The sequence below is a fragment of the Poromitra crassiceps genome (assembly GCF_964638095.1).
Source record: "Poromitra crassiceps genome assembly, chromosome: 14".
Classification (NCBI taxonomy): domain Eukaryota; kingdom Metazoa; phylum Chordata; class Actinopteri; order Beryciformes; family Melamphaidae; genus Poromitra; species Poromitra crassiceps.
Window position 1 is genome coordinate 22,803,553 of NC_139633.1, and position 23,140 is coordinate 22,826,692.

The following is a 23,140-nucleotide window of genomic DNA, read 5'->3' on the forward strand; positions in this document are numbered from 1 at the left end:
CTGACGACTAATCAGACTCTGGAACAATATGTTGGGGGTTTCCAATGTAGAGCGGACGTCCGCCACAAGTCTTGGCTTCCGTGATCCCCAGTCATTGTTTAAAGTCCGAATTATATAATTTGGGATGGAGTTGGAGTTAATCAATCAATACTGTTTGTACTGTAGGTGTTTTAGGTCCAGAGACGACATTTATGCCAATCTCTATCCACCGTATTTCTAGATGCCATGATGCCTTATGGGTGCTTCTTCCGGTGTAAGCCTCCAGCCCCCCCCCCCTCCCCCCCCGTTCCGTTGCTGACAACAGACACAACATACTTTAGCCCGTAGATCTCTGTGAAGTTAGCATCAATCTCCCACAGTTTGAATTTCGGTTTAGCGATTTTAACCCTAAACCCCCGTAGCGCGTCCAGCTTGGCAAAAATCTCATCAATAAATATCCATAGTTGTTCAAAGAGCAACAGAAATAGCGAATGTGATAGATCAAATTATTACATTCCCTCAAATAAGTCGTCAAACGAGTGTTATTCATTGTGACAAGCAACGTTTTTTCCCCCAGCGTCGGAGTTTTAACGAGGAAATGCGCAAGCTGCAACAATCAGTCACGTTCTGAACCGGACCTTGCACCCATCATTATTTTACAGCGGGGCATTCAAAAATAAGGTGGATAAACAACGACCGAAGCAGACGGTTTTGGAGCGGGGATCCGCTCTACAGCAGAACCCCCGAAATATCGTCCGTCTGTCCCAGAGTCTTGTTAGGCATCAGACTGATAGACTCTGGGTGCCCAGATTTCACAGACAAGTTCTCACGCTCTCTCATTCCAATAACGTAACGTATTCCAATAATGTTTTGAAAAATGCTTTTTCATCGTCTTAATTATTGTCTTCATCTCTTTTCTTCCCTGCAGTTTTAACCCAGTTTGATACCGGTGTGACCTCAGGGCAATATGACATCGGTCTCAAATCAGGCCAATATGATACCGGTGTGACATCAGGCCAATATGATTCCAGTGTGAGATCAGGCCAGTTTGATTCCAGTGTGAGATCAGGCCAGTTTGATTCCAGTGTGAGATCAGGCCAGTTTGATTCCAGTGTGAGATCAGGCCAGTTTGATTCCAGTGTGAGATCAGGCCAGTTTGATTCTGGTGTGAGATCAGGCCAGTCTGATTCCAGTGTGAGATCAGGCCAGTTTGATTCCAGTGTGAGATCAGGCCAGTTTGAAACTGGTGTGAGATCAGGCCAGTTTGATTCTGGTGTGAGATCAGGCCAGTTTGAAACCGGTGTGAGATCAGGAGTTTATGACACCGGTCTGAAATCCAGCCAGTATGACACCAGCGTGAGGTCAGTCCAGTATGACTCTGCCACGCTGGACTCTGCCGTCCCCTCCTCCTCCTGGTCCAGCTCCACCTTCCCCAGCCCCTCGGCCACGGTGGCAGTGGCCGGCAGCAGCAGCGCCTACACCTACCAGGTCAACACCAACAACATGTCGTCAGGATCCTCTCTGCCCACCTCTCCCGCCTCACCCTCCTCCCTGTCAGGTGAGACCAAGGACACACGCATCTCACTAAAGGGTGGGAGTCACCAGAGGGCACACGATACAATATTATCACGATACTTAGGTCACGATACAATATTATTGCGATTTTAAAAGTGTTGCAATATATTGCGATTTATTACCTTTTTTCAACTGCAAATTATGTCCCCAAAGGAAACAGCTTTGTCAACATCGGTTTTACGATAAAGATTCCAGTCTGTTATTCCAGCAAAATAGGATTGTCAAGCAGACAGACTGACCAACACTGTCATAAAAACGTGTCATAAATGTTACATGCATCTGACAATTTATAAAATAAAATATCGCGATACTTGGCTTTGTGTATTGATATAATATTGCCACACAAAATATCGTGATACTATGCTGTATAGATTCCCCCCCCTACCCCTAATCTCACTCCTGTCACCTGCAGATGAAATGTTGCCCTGTTTGAAATGTAGTAAGGAACATTTCGGTGATGGTTTTCATGTCTTTTTTTCATGTTCATGTCTGCGTTCTCTGTTTGCAGTTTACGGCTTTCAGAATAATCTGGCGCCCACGACCGGCACCGTGCTCACTACCAGTGGAGCCAACATAAATGCCAACCTGGGAGGTATGGTGAGACAGCTTCCAAAATATAGACAGTGTGAATCTTTTGCAGTCAACAGATATATAAAATAGCACCTTGTGTGTGTGTGTGTGTGTGTGTGTGTGTGTGTGTGTGTGTGTGTGTGTGTGTGTGTGTGTGTGTGTGTGTGTGTGTGTGTGTGTGTGTGTGTGTGTGTGTCTACAGGCTATGGTGTACAGAAGAACGTCTCAAATACTGGTGGTCTTGTCAGCACTGGAGTCTCTACAAGTTGTAAGTCCAGACAGTACAGTAGTTTGTATGACAATGGAGAGATAACAGCATTTAAAAAAAACAAATAGATATATATTATATAAGCGCTAGGCCTATAAACAAATTAGCAACAATATTATTACGAATCTCATTATCTTGTAACAAACTAATACCCGTGTTGGTGATGTATGTTATTCACACTCACAATGATCTGGATTAACTAAAATGCAAACTTATATTATTTCTCTTCTGACATTTTCATTGTCAAAACAGTTCTCAGAAGGGGGAGGGATTTGAGTGTTAATTTCCCATGGAATGATCTCTGAATATCTTCTTTAGCATCAGCAGTTAGATCCCAAACTGAGGATGGATACAAGAAAGACTACAAGTTCCTGCTGTTGGAGAAGGAGAACGTTTCTACCAAGCGCAGCCAAGACACAGAAGTGCTCATTATGGCTAAAGACAGCGGCAAGCAGTTCAGCAGCGTCAACAGCAGCGTGTTCATAGGAGGAGGAGGGGGAGGAGGAGGAGGAGGAGGAGGAGGAGGAGAAGGAGAAGGTGAGTCGGATTCTTACCGCCCCCTTGTGGAAGAATAATTGATTTCCTCTCAGCATAATAGACCGTTTGCATAAAGCATCATGACATCACCGAGTCCTCTTGGGCCATCTCACAGTGCCACACAGTCCCAACATGTCTGCTTCTTAACCAAACTGTACCAGTTCATCTGGCTGACATGCTTCATGTGTGGTGCGAATATCAGGACTTCGGACTTGAGCTTGCAATTATCAAAAATATGTATTTCCTATGAAAATACAATTCTAAAATTCAGGGGAAAAGGGAGGCGGAACAATTGAGGCACAGGTTGTCAGGGTTGCTCTATCTCTTGAGCTCACACAGGTGAGCAGAATGAGTAGAATCAGTGAGGCGTGACGCACAGAGACGTCGCTGTCCGTGGTGCTGATTTCTTGACCAGAGTTAAACTAAATTAAAGTGCAACATCATGCACATGGTGCTTTGAGGTAATACACCATGACGTGTGAATGAATATGTCACCACCTGGATTCACAAGAGAGACACAGGAATCATGATGTGACAAATGCTACTTATAAGACTTAACTGATGAACTGATGATTTGACTACTGTTGGGAAAAAAATCACTTATTCTAAGTCACTTTGGACTAAAGCATTTGCTAAATGAGGTAATACATTTGGCTTTCTTCCTATTTTGAATGAATGTTGCTGTCTGTGTTCATAGGATCGCTGTCAGGAGATTCCATCAAGAAAGAGAAAGTTATATCCAGCTACACTGAGGCGGCGCAACTGAAGTCAGAGACGGGCAATACTTTATGTGAGGAATTATTTAAAATGTTCCAAAATGGCATTAATACTAAAAAAGAAACGCCCAATGATGCTTATTAATAGTGTGACTTTCATTTTATAGATGGAACATCTGGAGTTGTAATGAAAGACAAAGCAACATATGCAGGTATTTCTGATTACATGTCATGATATGATTGTGTGGTTATAAGACTTGATAAGAACAACAATTAAATCGTGATGAATATTTTGATATTTTGAGAGTTATTTTGACTTTCCTCCGTCCCCAGAGATCCACAGGGACAGCGGTTTCCTCGGGGGTGGAGGTGGATGGTGCTGCTGTGCCAAGGACGCTTGCTCCTGGTGGTGGTGGCTGCTGGGTCTCCTCCTGCTCGCCCTGCTCCTGCTGGGACTCCTGTTCGGCCTCATTGCCCTGGGTGAGTTGAACCAGCATCCTGTGCCCCTGTTCGCTGACAGAGCTGACGAATAGCGGGCGAACGTCCACACCGTAGGGATGAGGAGATTCACCGATTCTCATCAGTGCATCAGCATAAAAGGTCAAGATGAAATTGCACCAGTTTAAAAAAGTATGCATCGGATACAATTTGGGATGAACTCACATTGCATCGTTTCTAACATCTTTGCATCGGTCAAATTGGATTTATATTACTAGAGGCCCTATGCCTTTAACGAAAAAGCAATGAGATGCTTACTGAGTTACAGTACTAGAGAAACAAAATGTGAAGTTAAAATGGCACTTTTGTAGTTAATTTATCATATCATATCATATCATATCAGTTTCTATTATGTATCTTTAGGACAGAGGTTTTCAAAGTGGGAGGCGGCCTCCCCAGTGGAGCTTCAAACCGTTTCAGGGGAGGCTCAGTGAATGGAAGTGAACAAATTTGCTTAAAGAGATTCAGTAGGTTTGGGAATTTTTACTGTTTTTCCAACTTTCCCAGAGTCAGAAACAAATAAATGCCTTCAGACATTATAGTCTGAAGATATCTTGTCTCAATTGTTGAGATTAAAAAATTGTTGGGATCAAATAACATAATCGTGATCCCATAGGCACCCAGGAATTTAGCAAAACTACAGTAAGCAAGTAAAGAGGTTTGCACCCAAGCTCTGTCTGAGGGGAGGCCCACAGCCTCAGACTTTGAAAAGCCCTGGTGTAGGAGATTCCCACCGTACCGCTTGCTGACGTGCAAGTGCTCTTCTCCAACTGTGTTAAGGAGCAGCAGTCTTATGAAACATCTTGCGGTCGGGTTTTATTAAGCATTCTTTGAGTACAACGAAACATCTTGGGGTTATTAGAGGGGGAAATATGGCTAATGTGACAGTCACAGACTTGCAACAGAGTTCACATAATGCTATGCTATGCTATGCTAATGCTATTGCAAAATGAAACAAATCTCCTCCGAAAGCGCTGTGATGTCAAGAGTCACTCCAGAGGCTTTCTGTAGACGAATAAGATATTTGTTTGAGCTTTTACAGGCAGGCGGGCGGGTTTTATTTCACAGCGTGGCTAAGAGCTGTTAGAAAGAAAATGTACCTCTCTCTCTCTCCCTGGAAAAAGGACCCTGGGCACTGTCTGTCTCAATGCCATGAAGTCGGTCTGGTATTCATTGTCGGTGGATCACCTCCAGAAATTGTTGCTTGATGACATCACAGACTCAAGTCTTGTCTAGCACCAGCAGAGACTTGTTGATGTACACAAATCTAAATGATACTGTCTGAGATCATGGAATGACACGTGGACGTTGTTGTTGGAGTAATCAGAAGCATACACACAAAACCTGCCGAGTTTACATATTAAAATACATGGGTCATGACCCATAGTATACAGTACACATAAAGTATAGACCCTGTGCAGTATATTTTTGCTATCTTCTCCTGTTTCAGTATTGTGTGATGATTTTCAACAATACAATAACAACATAAAATTGCCCTAAGTAACTTTTAACAACTACATTCTGCAGTGGATTGGCGGTTTTTAAAAGAAATATTAGTATTTTTAGGTAGCTTTTATTTAAAATGTCCACAGTGATAAATAGTGACACTAACTAATGAGTTAAATGTGAGTCTCCCCCCCTCCCGCCCATAGAAAAACCCAATACCACAGTGTACATAAATGTTTCCAATAGCTCAGTCCTCAGAAGCCCTTTCAGTCCTCCATCTTCACTTCTGGAAGTATGTCTGTCCATTCTTTTCCATTTATACAAATGTGCCACATCTACTCCAATACACCCACATGGCACATACCCACTTGTAGTGTGTGTGTGTGTGTGTGTGTGTGTGTGTGTGTGTGTGTGTGTGCGTGCGTGCGTGCGTGCGTGCGTGTGTAACCCCGTTGACCTAAAAAATATGGACAGAGCTATAGACCAGAGTAGTAATTCTAGGGCAGTCAAAATGTCATTTAGCTTCTTTGTTGAGTTATAATGAATAAATTAATAGTTTGGCACATTGTGTGTGTGTAACAAATCTTGATGCCCCTCCACAGCTGAAGACGTGAGGAAGCTGAAGAATCGAGTGGCTGACCTGGAGGCTGAGTCGTCGGTCGTTGCTGCTCGCACCAGTCGGCTGTCAGCCAATGACATCAACATCATCAACTCTGGCACCGCTGTTGACCGTGGAGGAAGCCCCCACACTGACAACACCCTGCACCTGGGTGCCGGGGGAAGCTCGGGCACCGGTACCAGAGTCAGCATCGGTGTCGGCACCAGAACTGGCATGGGCGTCAGTGGTGGCACTGGCGGAGGCACTGGCACCAGCTTCAGCGGCGGCACCAGCAGTGGCACTGGCTACGCTGGAGGCACTGGCACCAGCTTCAGTGGTGGCGCGGGCGGAGGCACTGGCACCAGCTTCAGTGGTGGCGCTGGTGGCGGCACTGGCACCGGTTTCAGTGGTGGCACTGGCTATGCTGGAGGCACTGGCACCAGTTTCAGTGGAGGCGCTGGCGGAGGCACTGGCACCGGTTTCAGTGGTGGCGCTGGCGGAGGCACTGGCACCAGCAGTGGCACTGGCTACAGTGGAGGTACTGGCCTTGGCACTGGCATCAACATCGGCACTGGCATCAGTCTTGGGAGCGGCGTGGGCGGCGGACACGTTGATGGAGCTGCCCTTCAAAGCACCATCCAACAACTGCTGAGAGCTGAGATGCATTCTCAGTCATTCAGAGGTGGTGCACATATACAAACTAAAGGAATACACATACACGCTGTATAGGCAATCCTATGAACCAAACTTGCCTTGAGGCTCCAGGTGTGATGTTTGCAGTTAGAGATCCTCCAAATCAGAGTCCTGATGTGATTTATAAAAATAAACTATATTTTATTTGAAACCAAAGTATATTCTGTCTCGGAAGCCTCAATCGCTTGCTATAACTAGAAAAAACAAACAAAAAGTTTCTATAAGCCTTCAAAATAAGCTGATAAAATGATAATTGAGTGCGGTGAAAAACAGTACCGTACCGCACCACCTGGGGCGTACTTGAGCTCTCATTACCTCCCATGATATAGGAGTGGTAAAGGGGAAACAGGGCGGGAAAGGGTGTAGACCCAGGCAAGACTCCATATTCGATATGCACAATACAATATAATAATAAACCTATTTACTAAACACAAAGTACAAAGAAGTTAAACTGAATGTCTAATGGGGCAACAAAGATAAAGTTTTCACTATATTTTGAAATGAGGAATTTAGCTCACACACACTACACACACACACACACACACACACACACACACACACACACACACACACACACACACTGAGAGATAGAGAGAGAAAGTTAATGATACACATTACTGTCCACGTTCATTGAACTGCTGTTTTCTGTTCCAGCTCTCATAACAACTACAGCTAGAGGAGAGCCTGGACCTAAAGGTAAAATGTCTAGTACAAATGTTATTTTTTCTTCTATGAAATCCACATATTCATAATTTTCCATGAATTAACCTGGATCATGTTGGTTTACCGTAAAACTTCCAATAAGGGCCTGGTCCCCAATTGCCGTCCAATAAACGCCTGGGGTCAAACTCAATTTTGCACATAAGCGCCGGTCTTCCAATAACAGCCGGGGGCGGTTATTAGAATTTTTTTTTCAGTGATCCCAATAGACTACTTGCACAACTCCACTACTTCCTGAAATGAGTAGGGCATCTTGGTTTCCTGTCCTACACTATTGGATGAACTGATTAATGTCAGGTGTGCCTTATGGCTCATTTCCACCACATATAACAGCACAGTACAGCTCCACTCTATCTGGTATTACTCGGCTCTACTTGATAGAGACTCTGTTTCCATAGCAAGTTTACTTGCCTCCGCCCACACCAGCTGGTCGATAGCGACCGCATATCGGCCCTCCGCCCATAGCCGAAGTAGGCTATAAGTATAACGTTAATTGAAATCAATACACAGAACTTTTAAACTGATTATGAAATACTGGTGCCCCTAAATGACCTACAGTGTACATGGGCAAATGTGACAATCGGCTAGGAGAATGGATATCACTTTGTTGTTACTCAAACTCACATGCATGCACTGCGCGGGGACGGGAGAGGCGCTACGAGGAGAACCCCAGCGGCAGCTCAACAGGCAAGACCGCGGCTTTGCCTGCGGCCTAGCGGAGGCAACTACAAAGGGCTTCCCGAGGAGCGCATGTTAAAGCTGAGCAAGGAGATCGATTTTATTTCACCAGCGCCAAAGGCAGCAACACAAAAGACTGATGGAAATAACATAACAGAAGAGAAGGTAAGCTAACTAAACTGGTATCCAGCATTGACAGTAGATGCCTACAGTAAACACGATTCTGCCTGACCAATCAGTCGTCTGCAGTGTTTTCACGTCACCATATAGTACCGGGTCCACAGCCCTAGAACCTCAACAGAGCAGGGACCAAAAGCAGCACGACTCAACCCCGATCAACCCGGGTTGTCCATGTTTTTGATCGGTGGAATGAGACAAAAAAAGCGAGACGAGCTGTGCGGGGCCGCGTTGATACCAGCGGTGGAATTGGGCCATTACTGCTGCAGTCACAACAACAGTGATCAGGCACACCTGACATTAATCAGCTCATCCAATAGTGTAGGACAGGAAACCAAGATGCCCTACTCATTTCAGGAAGTAGTGGAGTTGTGCAAGTAGGGGTATATTTACCATAGCATTTTGATACTGCTGACCAGGAAATCTGTACAAAAAATAATAATCGCCTGGGTCAATTTTGTACAATAAAGAAATAACCGCCTGACTCCAATTGCCGCCTGGTCTCCTTTAAACGCATGGGGTCAAACTCGATTTAGCATAATAATAAACGTTTTACGGTATTTATTTATTTATTTATTTATTTATTTATTTATTTATTTATTTATTTATTTATTTATTTATTTATTTATTTATTCATTTATTTATTTACTTAAAATGTCCCATGTTTACTTTTCAGGGGATGCTGGATTGAAAGGTCAGGGAAACAAATGTTTGGTTTGAGAAATATTTTCTTTTTTGAGGTTTTTCAGTTGTATTCACACGTTTGTCATCTACTGAATATACTATGATTCTAATCATGTTGATATTTCACTTGTCACAGGAGATAGTGGTTTACCTGGACTTCCAGGTAAGGAATGATGAAATTATAAATTTACTGTATATTATCCTTGAGTCATTACCAGTATAGTATCTTCTCTGACGATTATAATGTATGGGGTCATAATGCCACTTTTCTAACACTGACTTTTGACCTCAGGTCCTCCTGGTGCAATGGGCCATTCAGGACCTGAGGGGCCGAAAGGACAGAAAGGAACTCCAGGTATCAATTCAGTTCCAACTATGTGATGCAAGTACAGTTTAGCCAATTTACTTGTGCCAGTTTAGTGTGTTTGAATGTCCATATGTGAAATGTCTGATCAGGTGATCATGGATTGGAGGGTCCACCAGGCCTAAGGGGTCGTGAGGGCCCAACTGGCCCCAGAGGTGAGCCAGGACCCCCAGGCTTCGGAGAGAAAGGTGACAAAGGTACAGCTTCTATTCACTGCAGTAACATGTGTTGTTTAATTCTCCTAATGACACCACAGTTACACCGGGGAATAGAACTCATTACGGTCAGGTAACTATGTCAAGACTCAAGAGTCTTTTTTGTGTTTGTTCATGCAGGTTTTCCTGGATCTCCTGGTTCTGCGGGACCTGCTGGCTCGATTGGACCAAAAGGTGTGATGATGTTAAAGATAACTGCTTTCAAATTGCGATACGCAGGGTTTCAAAAAAAGATAGTGGATGTCATTGTCTGTGTCAATGTCAATGTCATTTTCTTACGTTATTTCCAATGTCAGTTTACTACATTAGTGTCGTTTTTTTGCACCATCACCCAAGGCATGCTAAAGCTTTAAGAATGTTCTGGTCAGTATAATCGCAATAGCAAACATTTCTGAAGATTTATGCTCATAATGCATCTGTGCTCTAGGCTCACCTGGAGCTCCTGGGCTCTCTGGGATACCAGGTAGGTTTTTTGCTGTATTCATTGAATATGACCTCAAATCTACCAGCACTGACTTCAGCACAAAAACTGTGCACATAATGTTAGTCATGTATTGCCTTCAGGCCTTGTATTTTACATGACTCTTTTACTTCAGGTCAACCAGGTTCTCAGGGCTTCCGAGGCGAGGCAGGGCCACCTGGACCTAAAGGTAGGTCACGACTCACATCAGCACAGTTCATCTTCTTGCTCTTATTTGCTGTAATGCTGCTTGTTCTTCTGTGCAGGGGAGAGAGGGCCTTCTGGATCTCAGGGAATTAAAGGTTTGTTATATCAGATTTGTAATACAAAGGGACAGGATCATGGCTGTAGGGGCTCAGCAAAATATCTAAATGTTTGATCAATGTTTGCCTTAGGTGACCACGGTGAAAAAGGCCCGCGAGGCCTGTCAGGTGAGTACAACATCTGGACTGTGTGAAACAAACAAATAAAACTATGTTCGTAGCAGCCAAACTGCCATATTATATATTGATTATGGTATGAGCTGCTCTGTCCACTTGTCTCCCCCTCAGGTGACACTGGTTTACCAGGACTGTCCGGGCCGGCTGGAGAGAAGGGATCCAAAGGATCAGTGGGTGAGTGATGGGTCGGATCAGATTATTCCTCCACCTGTTGACCCGACACAAGCCTTGTTTACATTTGAGCTCCACGGTTGGATTTTCCAACACTTTCTGTTGCAAACGTAGACCGTAAAGGTCGACCGGCCGTAAAGGCCTGTTCGGGGCGGAAGGGAACTGCACATGTATCGGAGGAAGCATGTGTATGTCTACGGCTCTCCCCAGATCGGCAGACCTCGGCAGAGGTCAAAAAGACCGTAGAAAAGGTTTCGAAGCATGATACTGAGCTAGAATTCCAACATTTCTAAGTTACATGAAGAATGAATGTGATCATTCCCAAAAAAATCACCCATTCTAGAAAGTGGCAGTGGCATTCTAGACATGATTTATCTTAAACCCTATCATTAGTCTTTTTTTTCATCTGTAGCGTTAAACGGACAAAGCTAATGACATAAACTGCCAACTTGTTCTAGTTCATTTGTCTTTCTCATTTTGTACTTGTACTGTGAAATAGGCGAAAGTTCTCAGCAGTTTGGTGGCAGCACAGCAATTAAACAACTCGAAAATAATTGTGGCAAGTGAGGCAGTTTTGTTATATTTACAAAATCCACCAGGTGGCGGCCTAGAGGCAGCCTCAGAAAGCCATGATCTAACTATAAAGTGGGATTTTGGTTATCTTTAGGCAAGTAAAACAACTTAGTTGGGTTTAGCCAAATAAAGCAACTTGGTTAATGTTAGGATTATAGTTTGGGTTAGGTTTAAATAACAAAAATGTGGGCGCCCGTGTAGTGCAGCAGTAGATTGTCTCTATGAGCAGCATCGAGCTTTCAAACCCCTCCGTCGAGAAGCAATGAACCCTTCTGCTCAAGTGTCAATGTGTCTTTGAAATGTTTCTGTGACACATACGTAAATACGTGCGTATCACTGAGTGGGGATCACTAAGTTATGGACGATGTTTTTGTAATGCGTTTGTTTTTGTGACCAGGATCTCCCGGAAATGATGGTGAAAAAGGCTCAAGAGGTAAATGACCCATTTCAATGACCTTTAACCATTTGAATTATTGCAATATGTACACTGACATTACAATAGGTCAGTGGTTCTCAACCTTCTCAACCAGTGGTACCCGTACCACAGGTTCTCAACCAGTGGTTCTCAACCAGTGGCACCCGTACCACAGGTTGAGAACCACTGCAATAGCTATTACACAACGCTGTACAACAATTTTATCACCCTATCTATTTTAACCTGCAACTGCAACTTTGTTGATTTTCGACATTTGAAGGATCGCATGCTCCTCTATGGGTTGAGAAGATTCTGTAACCCTGTAAGCCCTTCCACCCAAAACCCTTTGGAAATGGCATGATGCTTAAAACAATGCTGTTCCATAATTCCTGAAAAGTTTGGAGACACAACAGTGTCACCCGACAGCGACATTATATTAGTAAGACATTAAAGATTTAATACAACTAGGCAAATCGCGTGCTGCGTGCGCTCGATTCCTAGGGTCGCCCATTGCGCGGCCTCACCCTATCTATCAGACGGGGGTCTGATAGATAGACAGATGCATGTAAGACTTACATGCTCCTCTTCTGTTTGTGACCAAGGGTCTTCTGGGCTTCCTGGAATCAGAGGTCCTACTGGGCCTCCTGGAGATGCTGGCCTTCCAGGTAACATGAGACACAGGCATCATTCCTATGAAGCATGATCTTTATTATTAGCATTGTTGTTAATGGATGTGATAAGATGATGTTCATAATTTCTGCCTCTTTCTAGGATCACCTGGGCTTCAAGGACCACCAGGTACAGGATGCCTCCTTAGTACACATTCTGTCATCATGGAGGTCTAACAAAAAGCTTGCTAGAAATTCCTGCTTTTAATTCAGTCGCTGACACTGGAAATGTTCTCAATGTTCCTGTTAGGGATTGCAGGGATTCCAGGACACCCTGGGGCCAAAGGTAAAACCATGATCAACCTCAGTACTTCAATGAGATGATACTAACTAGACTAGACCATGTAGGCCTACTGCAGCAGGACATGGGAATCCACTTTGAAATCTGTTGGTTGTATGTATGAAACTCTACAGCTGCTCTAGCATGTGTCTTGTCTCCTTCAGGCCAAACAGGTGAACCAGGAAGAGTCATTAATGCAGGTGACATGATACAATTAAAGAATCTGTTTTTTCATTGCACCATTTGTTCGGCTGTCATTTGTGGATATCTGATCATCATGGTGATTTTCCAGCTGGCTCCAACTCTGTGGGCATCCCCGGACCCCCAGGGCCTGCTGGTCCCCCTGGCACTGCAGGACATCCAGGATTATCAGGTCTGACCTTTGACATTATATATAAATAGCCAGAACTAGTCCACCACGGTGTACATCTTGCATCTTAGCCCTGAATGATTGCACCATATCAGAACAATCCTCTGTACTCTTGTATTGAAAGTGGTGCTACATTTCTTCATTCACTTTTCCTGTTTTCATTCAAATGTAAGGATGTATCTGTTGTGTTCATTTACCTCCTCAGGTCCCATTGGTCCTGCTGGTCTGCCTGGCCAGCCTGGTAGGTCATCACACTTTTCAAATCCAAAGGCGAGCATTTTAAACTGATATGTAGCCTACTGAGTGTCCTACATGCAGCATTTTTTCTGATTCACAGGTTCTAAAGGTATCAAGGGAGATAGGGGAGACCAGGGAGAAGCAGGAATAACAGTGAAAGCTACTGAAACTGTAAGCTCATCCAGATCTGAGAGTGAGTACTTTCTATGATGCTTTCTGTAACAAATCCCACAGTAATTAGCAATTAACTACAAGTTAGAGAGCAGTGGCAGTTTTCTACTCCTTTACCTCGGTTTGTATCTACAGATCAGAGTGATGTCATGACATACAGTTCATTATGTAACATCGTGGTTTTTCCGTTCCTGCTTTAGGACAGTTTGCCGCTGCTGGAATCCCAGGACCACCTGGCCCACCTGGGCCTCCTGGGCGTACAGGTAACCAACATACAAGATGCCATGTTGCAGTATCTTCAGAGATATCCATGCAAACATCTTCAATGTTTTTGTTAGAACTTGAGATCATCCAAGAATAACGACATGCTACGGTCTCCTTCATCCAATAGAGTCATATTTCTTTCAAATTAATCATTGGCCTTTTTTGTCTCCCATCAGGTGATTCAAGACCAGGACAAGCAGGGCATCCAGGGCCCCCTGGCCCGCCAGGTCAGCCAGGTAAGTCTTTGAGCACATCAAATGCACTCTTTTGAATACTGACACTATGGCGAATGGATGTGTATTGTACAGCATCGTTGGTAAAGCTGACATCCATTCTTCATATCAAACTTTCACCATCGTCCCTGCTGTAGGATACTCGAGACCAGGACCACCAGGACCAAAGGGGGAGAAGGGAGAAGCAGGAGGCTTTGCAGGAGGCAGCTCTGGTATGATCAAACATCTTCTCAGCTGGTGCTCTGTGTGGACATGGATCAGACATGCAGTAGAATTAGCAGATGGCTCTATAGAGCACATTGGAAAGCTGTGGCTGTGACATTGCTGATTGTGACACTGCTCTTCCAGGACAACCAGGCCCTCCTGGACCTGTTGGGCCTACGGGATCAACAGGTGAGCTGACTTTAGAAAGCTGTCTGAACTCTTGATCTTATGAAAAACCCTTTCCCTTCCTTCAATTTCAATAATATGACTCTCCAATATCATTTTAGGTTCTCCTGGGCAGAGGGGCTACCAAGGTAATTTGCTTTGTTTCATTTGTGTGTATCTTCACATTACATTTTTTCATCATGCGTTTGTGTTTAAGTTGCATTTACCTTTGTCTTAGAGTACACAAATTGTTACCAATACGTTCCAACACAGATAGTCGTGAACCAGCCTGTGAATAAACTATTCCAACGTAAATAATCGTGACTTTTTATTTGTGTCTCAGGTGAACGAGGCCTGCCAGGTTTGCCAGGCACTCCAGGCTCTCCAGGAAGACCAGGAAGCTCTGAGCGAGGTCAGCACTTCATTCACCTATCGCTTCATCCAAATCAGACAGCAACTGCTGTTTTGTCCACTTTCCTGCTATTATAAGGAATCATATAGGAATTTTACAAATGATTACGAGAAATCCTCAAGGATTCATATTAAACAATAATACCACTTTCTTGGTGGACCAGTGGGTTGGCAGCCAGGATCATAACAGCCTCAAGGTATGAGGATGTGGTGTGAGCAGGTTTACAGTACAATGCAATACAAACATTTTTTTCTCTCTCATACAGATTCATCTTATGGTGGAAGAGGCCAAGTGACACCTGGACCACCAGGGCCTCCTGGGCCTCCTGGACGCCCAGGACCAGAGGGACGTAAAGGTAAATCCAACAACACAATGAAAGCTTTGGTAGGAAAATCTGTGTCCATTATGAGGGATTAGCATTTAAAGACTTTCTTTCCCCTACTGTACAGCACTTATTCCCAAAGTGGGGTACGTGTACCCCCAGGGGTACTTGCAGTTATGTCGGGGTACAGAAAAAACACAACAAAAAACAAAAAACAAAGTAGTAGTAGGCCTACCGTTTGGAGGTGCAGGGGGTACCCACGAGGAGGTTGAATGTTAGAGGGGGTGCAGGACTACAAAGTTTGGGAACCACTGCTGCCCTACAGCAACCTGACGATGGGAAATTGTCTGTTGTCTGTATTGTAGAATATCTCCCAGAGTCCCCTGCCTGTGTCCAGCATGTGAAATGGATTTAGATATAATAGGTCATTTGTTCTCCTTTGTCATTTCCAAGGGGACACTGGATCTCCTGGTAGGGATGGCTCTTCAAGAGGTATAGTATCATTAAACTCATAACAAAAAATTATAATTGTTGTCCTTACCACTCATTACAATACTGCACAAATTAAAGTGTAATTAAATCACATACTACTACCATGAAGAAAACGGAGCTGAGAATGACTAAACACTTAAAAGGTTAGCACCTTCTAAAGTTTGAGTCCCTATATTTTCTTCAGAATCTTTATTTTCTTGTTTTCCCTCAGGCTCAGTCTCGGCCACCTCAGGGTCTCCTGGTCCTCCTGGTCCTGCTGGCCCTCCAGGCCGGCCAGGCCAGCCAGGCTCCTCCTCGTCTCCCACTGAGATGCAACAGTACATCAGCGACTATCTCAGTAAGAGTCTTACCACCCAAACTATCAATCAAAGCCTCTGTAAGAGTCTTACCACCCAAACTGTCAAGCAAAGCCTCTGTAAGAGTCTTACCACCCAAACTATCAGCAAAGCCTCTATAAGACTCTTACCACCTAAACTATCAGCAAAGCCTCTGTAAGAGTCTTACCACCCAAACTCGCAAGTAAAGCCTCTGTAAGAGTCTTACCACCCAAACTCTCAAGTAAAGCCTCTGTAAGAGTCTTACCACCCAAACTATCAGCAAAGCCTCTATAAGACTCTTACCACCCAAACTATCAGCAAAGCCTCTGTAAGAGTCTTACCACCCAAACTATCAATCAAAGCCTCTGTAAGAGTCTTACCACCCAAACTGTCAAGCAAAGCCTCTGTAAGACTCTTACCACCCAAACTATCAGCAAAGCCTCTATAAGACTCTTACCACCCAAACTATCAGCAAAGCCTCTATAAGACTCTTACCACCCAAACTATCAGCAAAGCCTCTGTAAGAGTCTTACCACCCAAACTATCAATCAAAGCCTCTGTAAGAGTCTTACCACCCAAACTCTCAGCAAAGCCTCTATAAGACTCTTACCACCCAAACTATCAGCAAAGCCTCTATAAGACTCTTACCACCCAAACTATCAGCAAAGCCTCTGTAAGAGTCTTACCACCCAAACTATCAATCAAAGCCTCTGTAAGAGTCTTACCACCCAAACTCTCAAGTAAAGCCTCTGTAAGAGTCTTACCACCCAAACTCTCAAGTAAAGCCTCTGTAAGAGTCTTACCACCTAAACTCTCAAGTAAAGCCTCTGCAAGAGTCTTACCACCCAAACTCTCAAGTAAAGCCTCTGTAAGAGTCTTACCACCCAAACTCTCAAGTAAAGCCTCTGTAAGAGTCTTACCACCTAAACTCTCAAGTAAAGCCTCTATAAGAGTCTTACCACCCAAACTCAAAAGTAAAGCCTCTGTAAGAGTCTTACCACCCAAACTCTCAAGTAAAGCCTCTGTAAGAGTCTTACCACCTAAACTCTCAAGTAAAGCCTCTATAAGAGTCTTACCACCCAAACTCTCAAGTAAAGCCTCTGTAAGAGTCTTACCACCTAAACTCTCAAGTAAAGCCTCTGCAAGAGTCTTACCACCCAAACTCTCAAGTAAAGCCTCTGTAAGAGTCTTACCACCTAAACTCTCAAGTAAAGCCTCTGTAAGAGTCTTACCACCTAAACTCTCAAGTAAAGCCTCTGCAAGAGTCTTACCACCCAAACTCTCAAGTAAAGCCTCTGTAAGAGTCTTACCACCTAAACTCTCAAGTAAAGCCTCTGCAAGAGTCTTACCACCCAAACTCTCAAGTAAAGCCTCTGTAAGAGTCTTACCACCCAAACTCTCAAGTAAAGCCTCTGCAAGAGTCTTACCACCTAAACTCTCAAGTAAAGCCTCTGTAAGAGTCTTACCACCTAAACTCTCAAGTAAAGCCTCTGCAAGAGTCTTACCACCCAAACTCTCAAGTAAAGCCTCTGTAAGAGTCTTACCACCTAAACTCTCAAGTAAAGCCTCTGCAAGAGTCTTACCACCCAAACTCTCAAGTAAAGCCTCTGTAAGAGTCTTACCACCCAAACTCTCAAGTAAAGCCTCTGCAAGAGTCTTACCACCCAAACTCTCAAGTAAAGCCTCTGTAAGAGTCTTACCACCCAAACTCTCAATCAAAGCCTCTGTAAGAGTCTTACCACCCAAACTCTCAATCAAAGCCTCTGTAAGAGTCTTACCACCCAAACTCTCAAGTAAAGCCTCTGTAAGACTCTTACCACCCAAACTCTCAAGTAAAGCCTCTGCAAGAGTCTTACCACCCAAACTCTCAAGTAAAGCCTCTGTAAGAGTCTTACCACCCTACCACCCATCAAGCAAAGCCTCTGTAAGACTCTTACCACCCAAACTCTCAAGTAAAGCCTCTGCAAGAGTCTTACCACCCAAACTCTCAAGTAAAGCCTCTGTAAGAGTCTTACCACCCTACCACCCATCAAGTAAAGCCTCTGTAAGAGTCTTACCACCCAAACTCTCAATCAAAGCCTCTGTAAGAGTCTTACCACCCAAACTCTCAAGTAAAGCCTCTGTAAGAGTCTTACCACCCAAACTCTCAAGTAAAGCCTCTGTAAGAGTCTTACCACCCAAACTCTCAAGTAAAGCCTCTGTAAGAGTCTTACCACCCAAACTCTCAAGTAAAGCCTCTGTAAGAGTGTTACCACCCAAACTCTCAGCAAAGCCTCTGCAACCATCTCAGAGGGACAGGATACGGTATGAACATGCTTTATATGTCCTGTGCAGGTAGAAGCAGGCAGTCTGCCATCCCTGGCCCTCCAGGCCCACCCGGCCCTCCAGGAACCCCTGGATCCTTCTCAGGCTCTATGGATGACATTTCCTCTCGTGTCATTACCTACCTGCAGCGTAAGCCATCGCTTTTCCTAAGAATTTCTATTGCCAAATGAGAATGATGATGATCTGTGGAGTCCTTCTCTGTGTAGCGATTAAGAATCAAAGACGTAGAAGAGGACTATTATCAGTGTTGTTCCATTTCAGGTTCGGGCTCAGGTGTCAGCAGGGGTGCTCAGGGGCCTCCAGGACCACCTGGTCTTCCTGGCTCTAGCTCTGGATCCCTGTCTGTCCAGGCTCTCATCGTCATGCTACAGAGTAAGAGCAGTACATACTAGCTGTACTCTAGCTGACTTCTATCAGCACTGACCCATAATGTGTACCATCTATGCTCTCCTCTACTTCTTTATATGAGTCCACTGTGCCAGCAAGCTCTCGGACATCATCAGAGAATAGGATGAGAACTAGCTTTGCTGTTGTTTTCTGTGGTTTCCTCATAGTGTTTACTAAAACAATGCATAGAATGCCATATTTGGAGAATGCACTAGGCTTAAATATATCTATCTGTGTCCAGGAGACGAAGTGAGACGATACGTGACAGGTCCACCAGGACAACCAGGACAACCAGGACAACCAGGGTTACCAGGGACACCAGGAACATCATCAGGAGGAAGTGTAGCCAGTTACAACGTACAGGAGATAGCCACCTACGTCTTCAGAATCATGAATGGTAAGCACAACATGGTATGGTCTAATATCTGGCTTTGACCTAATACATAAGACTAAAGGTGATAGGGAACCCAGAATCAGGATCGGCTTTATTCAATGTACACATACAGTACTCCAGTTTGCGTTGCTCTCATAGTACCCACAAGCGGAAAAAGGTATCGGCTACACAAGTTAAAACCAACAAGGGCGCGGGTACTTTGATAAGATGTCAAAGGTTTTAATGAGCCAGTGATATCTGACAATATTTCCACTGACAGATACATTTTCAAAATATTGATGTTGAGTCTACTCCCATCTATCAGACTCTCAGGTTACCTGCATTTCACCACTACAGTACTAGTCAATTGACCCTGCAAGACCGACCCAAGGATCAAACTCACAACTGCTTGTGTCTTTTTTGGTTCTAGAGAGAGGGATTAACGGAGGTCAGCCCGGGCCCCCAGGCCCTCGTGGGCATCAAGGACCTCCAGGTCCTCCAGGCTCTGGCTCTGGTACCGCTAACGTTGACTACTCCGCACTGATGAGAAGTAAGATCATGTTCTCGGCCTTGTGTGCTCGACTACAGTACCTGTTGGAGGCAGTTGAGTGAAGATAAATGAATCCTCTTCCATTTCCTCAGATCCAGAGTTCCGTGCGCTGGCTAGCCGCTCAGCTGGACAGCCTGGCCCCCCTGGCACCCCAGGACGGCCGGGCCCCCCAGGACCCCAGGGGCCCCCAGGAGATTCCTCTTCCACAGGTCGCGGTGGTGGTGGTGGTGGCTACAGCATGGAGGACATCCAGCGCTACCTGCAGAGTGAGTCTGGCGGAGAGGATGAACATCATGGATTGTAGCGTGCAGTTGCTTTGTTTAAACTGAGAGAGACTGAATGCCTATAGATTTCAACCCCATATCTCACTACTATAATAAGGTGGAGCGTTCCACAGTTGCGCAGTTGAGCAGGTGAGCGCACGAAGCACGCGAGGCACGCTAGAAATGAGAGAGCGATATTTCTAGCTTCGATAATACATTGATGAATTAATCTCACACAAAAAACCTCAAACCATGAAAATCAGAAAGATTAAGTCAAACATTTACAGTGATACCAAAAATATACTATTTGGGAAACCATATACTTTGTGAACTAAACAAATATACATGTCCTATAATGGACATATTCCTCATGTGTGTTTTCTAGTGGCTATCCACAGAACACAATGTTAAACAGTGGCTAAATATATATGTGTATAAATATATATGTGTATACCGCAAAAACAAGTTGCATCTTGTTGTAAACATAACCCAAAGGCAATTCGGTTGCTGACCTACATTTTATTTCCCATTTGTTGGCTTTAAATGGCGAGAGAAAAATACTATGTTCATGCCACAAACATTTGAGAGACATGCGCAGTTCAACAAAAACCCTATAAATCCCAGAGTCTCTTGGCAAACATAAAAAAGGAAGTAAGCACATTTTCAGACATAAATGATGGCGACATCAGCCTCTGTCAACAAATGAACCCAGAGATGGAGCACTTTCCTGTCTATATGTGTTTGTTTGCACTGTGCTGCTGATTGTTATAGATGACAACACTCAGTGAGAGGAAGACTCACAGCATCATCAACGACCCAACTCAGTACTGTTTTTATCCCCAAGCCATCTCTATACACTTTGATTTATTAATCTTATCATCATTGCATTAGACTGTGTTGTTGTCTGGTATTGTTCAGACTGTTCTCTTTTTACTCTTGTTTGGAGCACGAGCACGCCACGACCCCAAGTTCTTCACAAAAGTTTCTTTGACTTGCTCTGTATACTTGTGTAAATTTGCATGGCAATAAGGTTGAACTGAACATCTCTCAGGTTCTGGGGTCAGGGGTCCTCCTGGCCCCCCTGGTCCTCAAGGCCCCCAGGGACCATCGGGTTCTTCCCAGGGAGCGGGTTCCTACGGTGTATCGTTCCCACGGGAGAGCATCCGTGCTGAACTCCAGCAGTATCTGACCAGTAAGCTCCTATCATCCCACTCAAACAGACATTAACATGACCTGTACTGTACATGGACTTCATAACTGAGTAAAGATGAGTGCCAACATCACAGATGCATTTTTTTTTAATTAGGTGACAGTCTTCGCCGTACTATCATTGGACCCCCTGGGCCTCCAGGACCCATGGGTCCAAAAGGAGACCGTGGAGAGCCAGGTTATGGCCAGAGCTACAACCAGGGCCAGAGCTTATCTCAGGGTGACCCTCGATACGACTCTCGCCAAGGTGACCCTCGATACGACTCTCGACGTGGCTCTGACCGCCGTGAGACCGATGTTAGCAAGCTGACCGAGGTACTGGACTACTCGAGCGTTGCTCTGAGGGTTACAGACTACATCAAAAGTGAGTAGACTACTGCTATACTGTATATATACGCACACACACACACACACACACACACACACACACACACACACACACACACACACACACACACACACACGTGTATATATATATATATATATATATATATATATATATGAATGTTTAGTGTAGGCAAAGTGAGAAACATGAAGAAAATCTGTTCAGATCAAAATGGCTCAAATGCTTCCTAGTCTATCTATCTATCTATCTGTGATGTCATCAGTGGTGATGTTATCAGTGATGATGTCACCAGTGATGATGTCATTAGTGATGTCATCGGTCTGAGGCTCACGAGAGAGACTGAGGGAGAGAGACCAAGGGAGAAGAAAAGAAAGGAGAGGGAGAGAGAGAGAGAGAGAGAGAGAGAGAGAGGGGGGAGAGACTGAGGGAGACATTGTGCGCGCGCCAATAGGGCAGGCAAGGCCACACAGCAGGCCGCGCAGTGGCTGAGCTGCGGGCAAGGCCGCGCAGTGGCCGAGCTGCGGGCAAGGCCGCGCAGTGGCCGAGCTGCGCATGCGAGCTGCAGGGCCAGCTCAGCGTAGTGCGCGAGATGCCTAGTAATTATAAAGGAACAATTCTGAGTTGATCCTGGCATTGTGTTACCCAAAAACATTATGAGATACATGAATACCATTCTGAAATACAAGAATAATGAAATACTGACTGAAATACAGCCACAGGAATAACATAATAGGAATTCTGTTAAATGGGACCCCCCCCCTTAAAACACAGAAACTTTGACTTCAGATTTATAATCTACTTAAAGAGTAACTAAATGCCAAACATAAATCTGTGTAAAATAAAATATGTAAAATTGGTGCCACTGAACTCCTGTAAGAGATGTGTAATGTTGTCCTTTACGTATAACCCAATTTACTGTGATCTAACCTTCCTCCAGACCAAGGACTGCTGCAGGACTACCTGGTTGAAGGCCCCTTGAGAGGAAGTGTAAGAGCAGTTCAAGGACCACCTGGTCCACCCGGCCCTCCCGGCCCCCCTGGCTACAGCCGCGTCATCGGTGCCTATGGCAACGTCACCGCTGACCTCATGGACTTCTTCAGAGGTAAGGACAAGGACTTTTCCCCCTCACAAATCAAGTTCAACTCTACAACAATAGTCAAATATCTTCAAAATATTATATTTTTAGATGGATAAATTGCTTCATTACCACTGAATCTGTGCATTTCCTCTTGTGCAGCCTATGGGACCATCCCGGGCCCTCAAGGAAGACAGGGGCCAAAGGGAGACAGAGGGTATCCTGGACCCAAAGGAGAAAAAGGTACAGTCCACTGGAACAGATAAACACCACTGAGAAACCTGTGTTAAATATAAACGTCAGTGTGGACTGTCTGAGCCAAGCAGTCTGACAGTCTTGTATGGTGTTTACAGGGGAAAATGGCCGCCCAGGTGTACCAGGACTATCAGGGTTCCACCACACTGTCCAAATTCCACACCGAGTAGAGAAGAGGGCAGCAGGTAAATTCATTCAACTCTTTGTCAAGCCACTGAAAGATTGTTAAATGTAATATACTGGAGAGGAGTAAGCGTGCACATCCAACGGCAAAAAAGGGCCAGTGCCGAGGCGAAAGTGAAGACACTGGAGAAGAGCTTGACGCTCGAAACGTCACTTTAACTTTGGTGCAATAAGATCACTGAAACCAGAGCCCTGCGATGTGCCAGCTGTTTTTTTTATTCATTTTTAAGTGTAATATGCTGAAGATAAGAAAAAGTAGAGT

At 44.6% G+C, this 23,140-nt stretch overlaps 1 protein-coding gene across 1 annotated transcript in view; it reads left to right on the forward strand.

Moving 5' to 3' along the window:
• col17a1b (collagen, type XVII, alpha 1b) overlaps nt 1-23,140 on the forward strand; it is a 29,492-nt gene that overhangs the window by 5,175 nt on the left and 1,177 nt on the right. Inside the window, 46 exon segments of the mRNA XM_083650675.1 lie at nt 908-1,537; nt 2,063-2,146; nt 2,327-2,392; nt 2,711-2,890; nt 3,627-3,719; nt 3,813-3,857; nt 3,979-4,125; nt 6,192-6,869; nt 7,535-7,576; nt 9,132-9,149; nt 9,276-9,302; nt 9,432-9,494; nt 9,596-9,700; nt 9,839-9,892; nt 10,146-10,181; nt 10,315-10,368; nt 10,445-10,480; nt 10,574-10,609; nt 10,730-10,792; nt 11,760-11,795; nt 12,380-12,442; nt 12,549-12,575; nt 12,696-12,731; nt 12,890-12,925; nt 13,018-13,098; nt 13,301-13,336; nt 13,433-13,525; nt 13,704-13,766; nt 13,944-14,003; nt 14,138-14,212; nt 14,349-14,393; nt 14,492-14,518; nt 14,713-14,781; nt 15,047-15,136; nt 15,557-15,595; nt 15,807-15,932; nt 18,247-18,366; nt 18,499-18,609; nt 18,866-19,021; nt 19,428-19,547; nt 19,640-19,813; nt 20,862-21,002; nt 21,117-21,383; nt 22,303-22,467; nt 22,603-22,683; nt 22,794-22,880. Coding sequence (XP_083506801.1) covers nt 908-1,537; nt 2,063-2,146; nt 2,327-2,392; nt 2,711-2,890; nt 3,627-3,719; nt 3,813-3,857; nt 3,979-4,125; nt 6,192-6,869; nt 7,535-7,576; nt 9,132-9,149; nt 9,276-9,302; nt 9,432-9,494; nt 9,596-9,700; nt 9,839-9,892; nt 10,146-10,181; nt 10,315-10,368; nt 10,445-10,480; nt 10,574-10,609; nt 10,730-10,792; nt 11,760-11,795; nt 12,380-12,442; nt 12,549-12,575; nt 12,696-12,731; nt 12,890-12,925; nt 13,018-13,098; nt 13,301-13,336; nt 13,433-13,525; nt 13,704-13,766; nt 13,944-14,003; nt 14,138-14,212; nt 14,349-14,393; nt 14,492-14,518; nt 14,713-14,781; nt 15,047-15,136; nt 15,557-15,595; nt 15,807-15,932; nt 18,247-18,366; nt 18,499-18,609; nt 18,866-19,021; nt 19,428-19,547; nt 19,640-19,813; nt 20,862-21,002; nt 21,117-21,383; nt 22,303-22,467; nt 22,603-22,683; nt 22,794-22,880 — 4,881 coding nt within the window.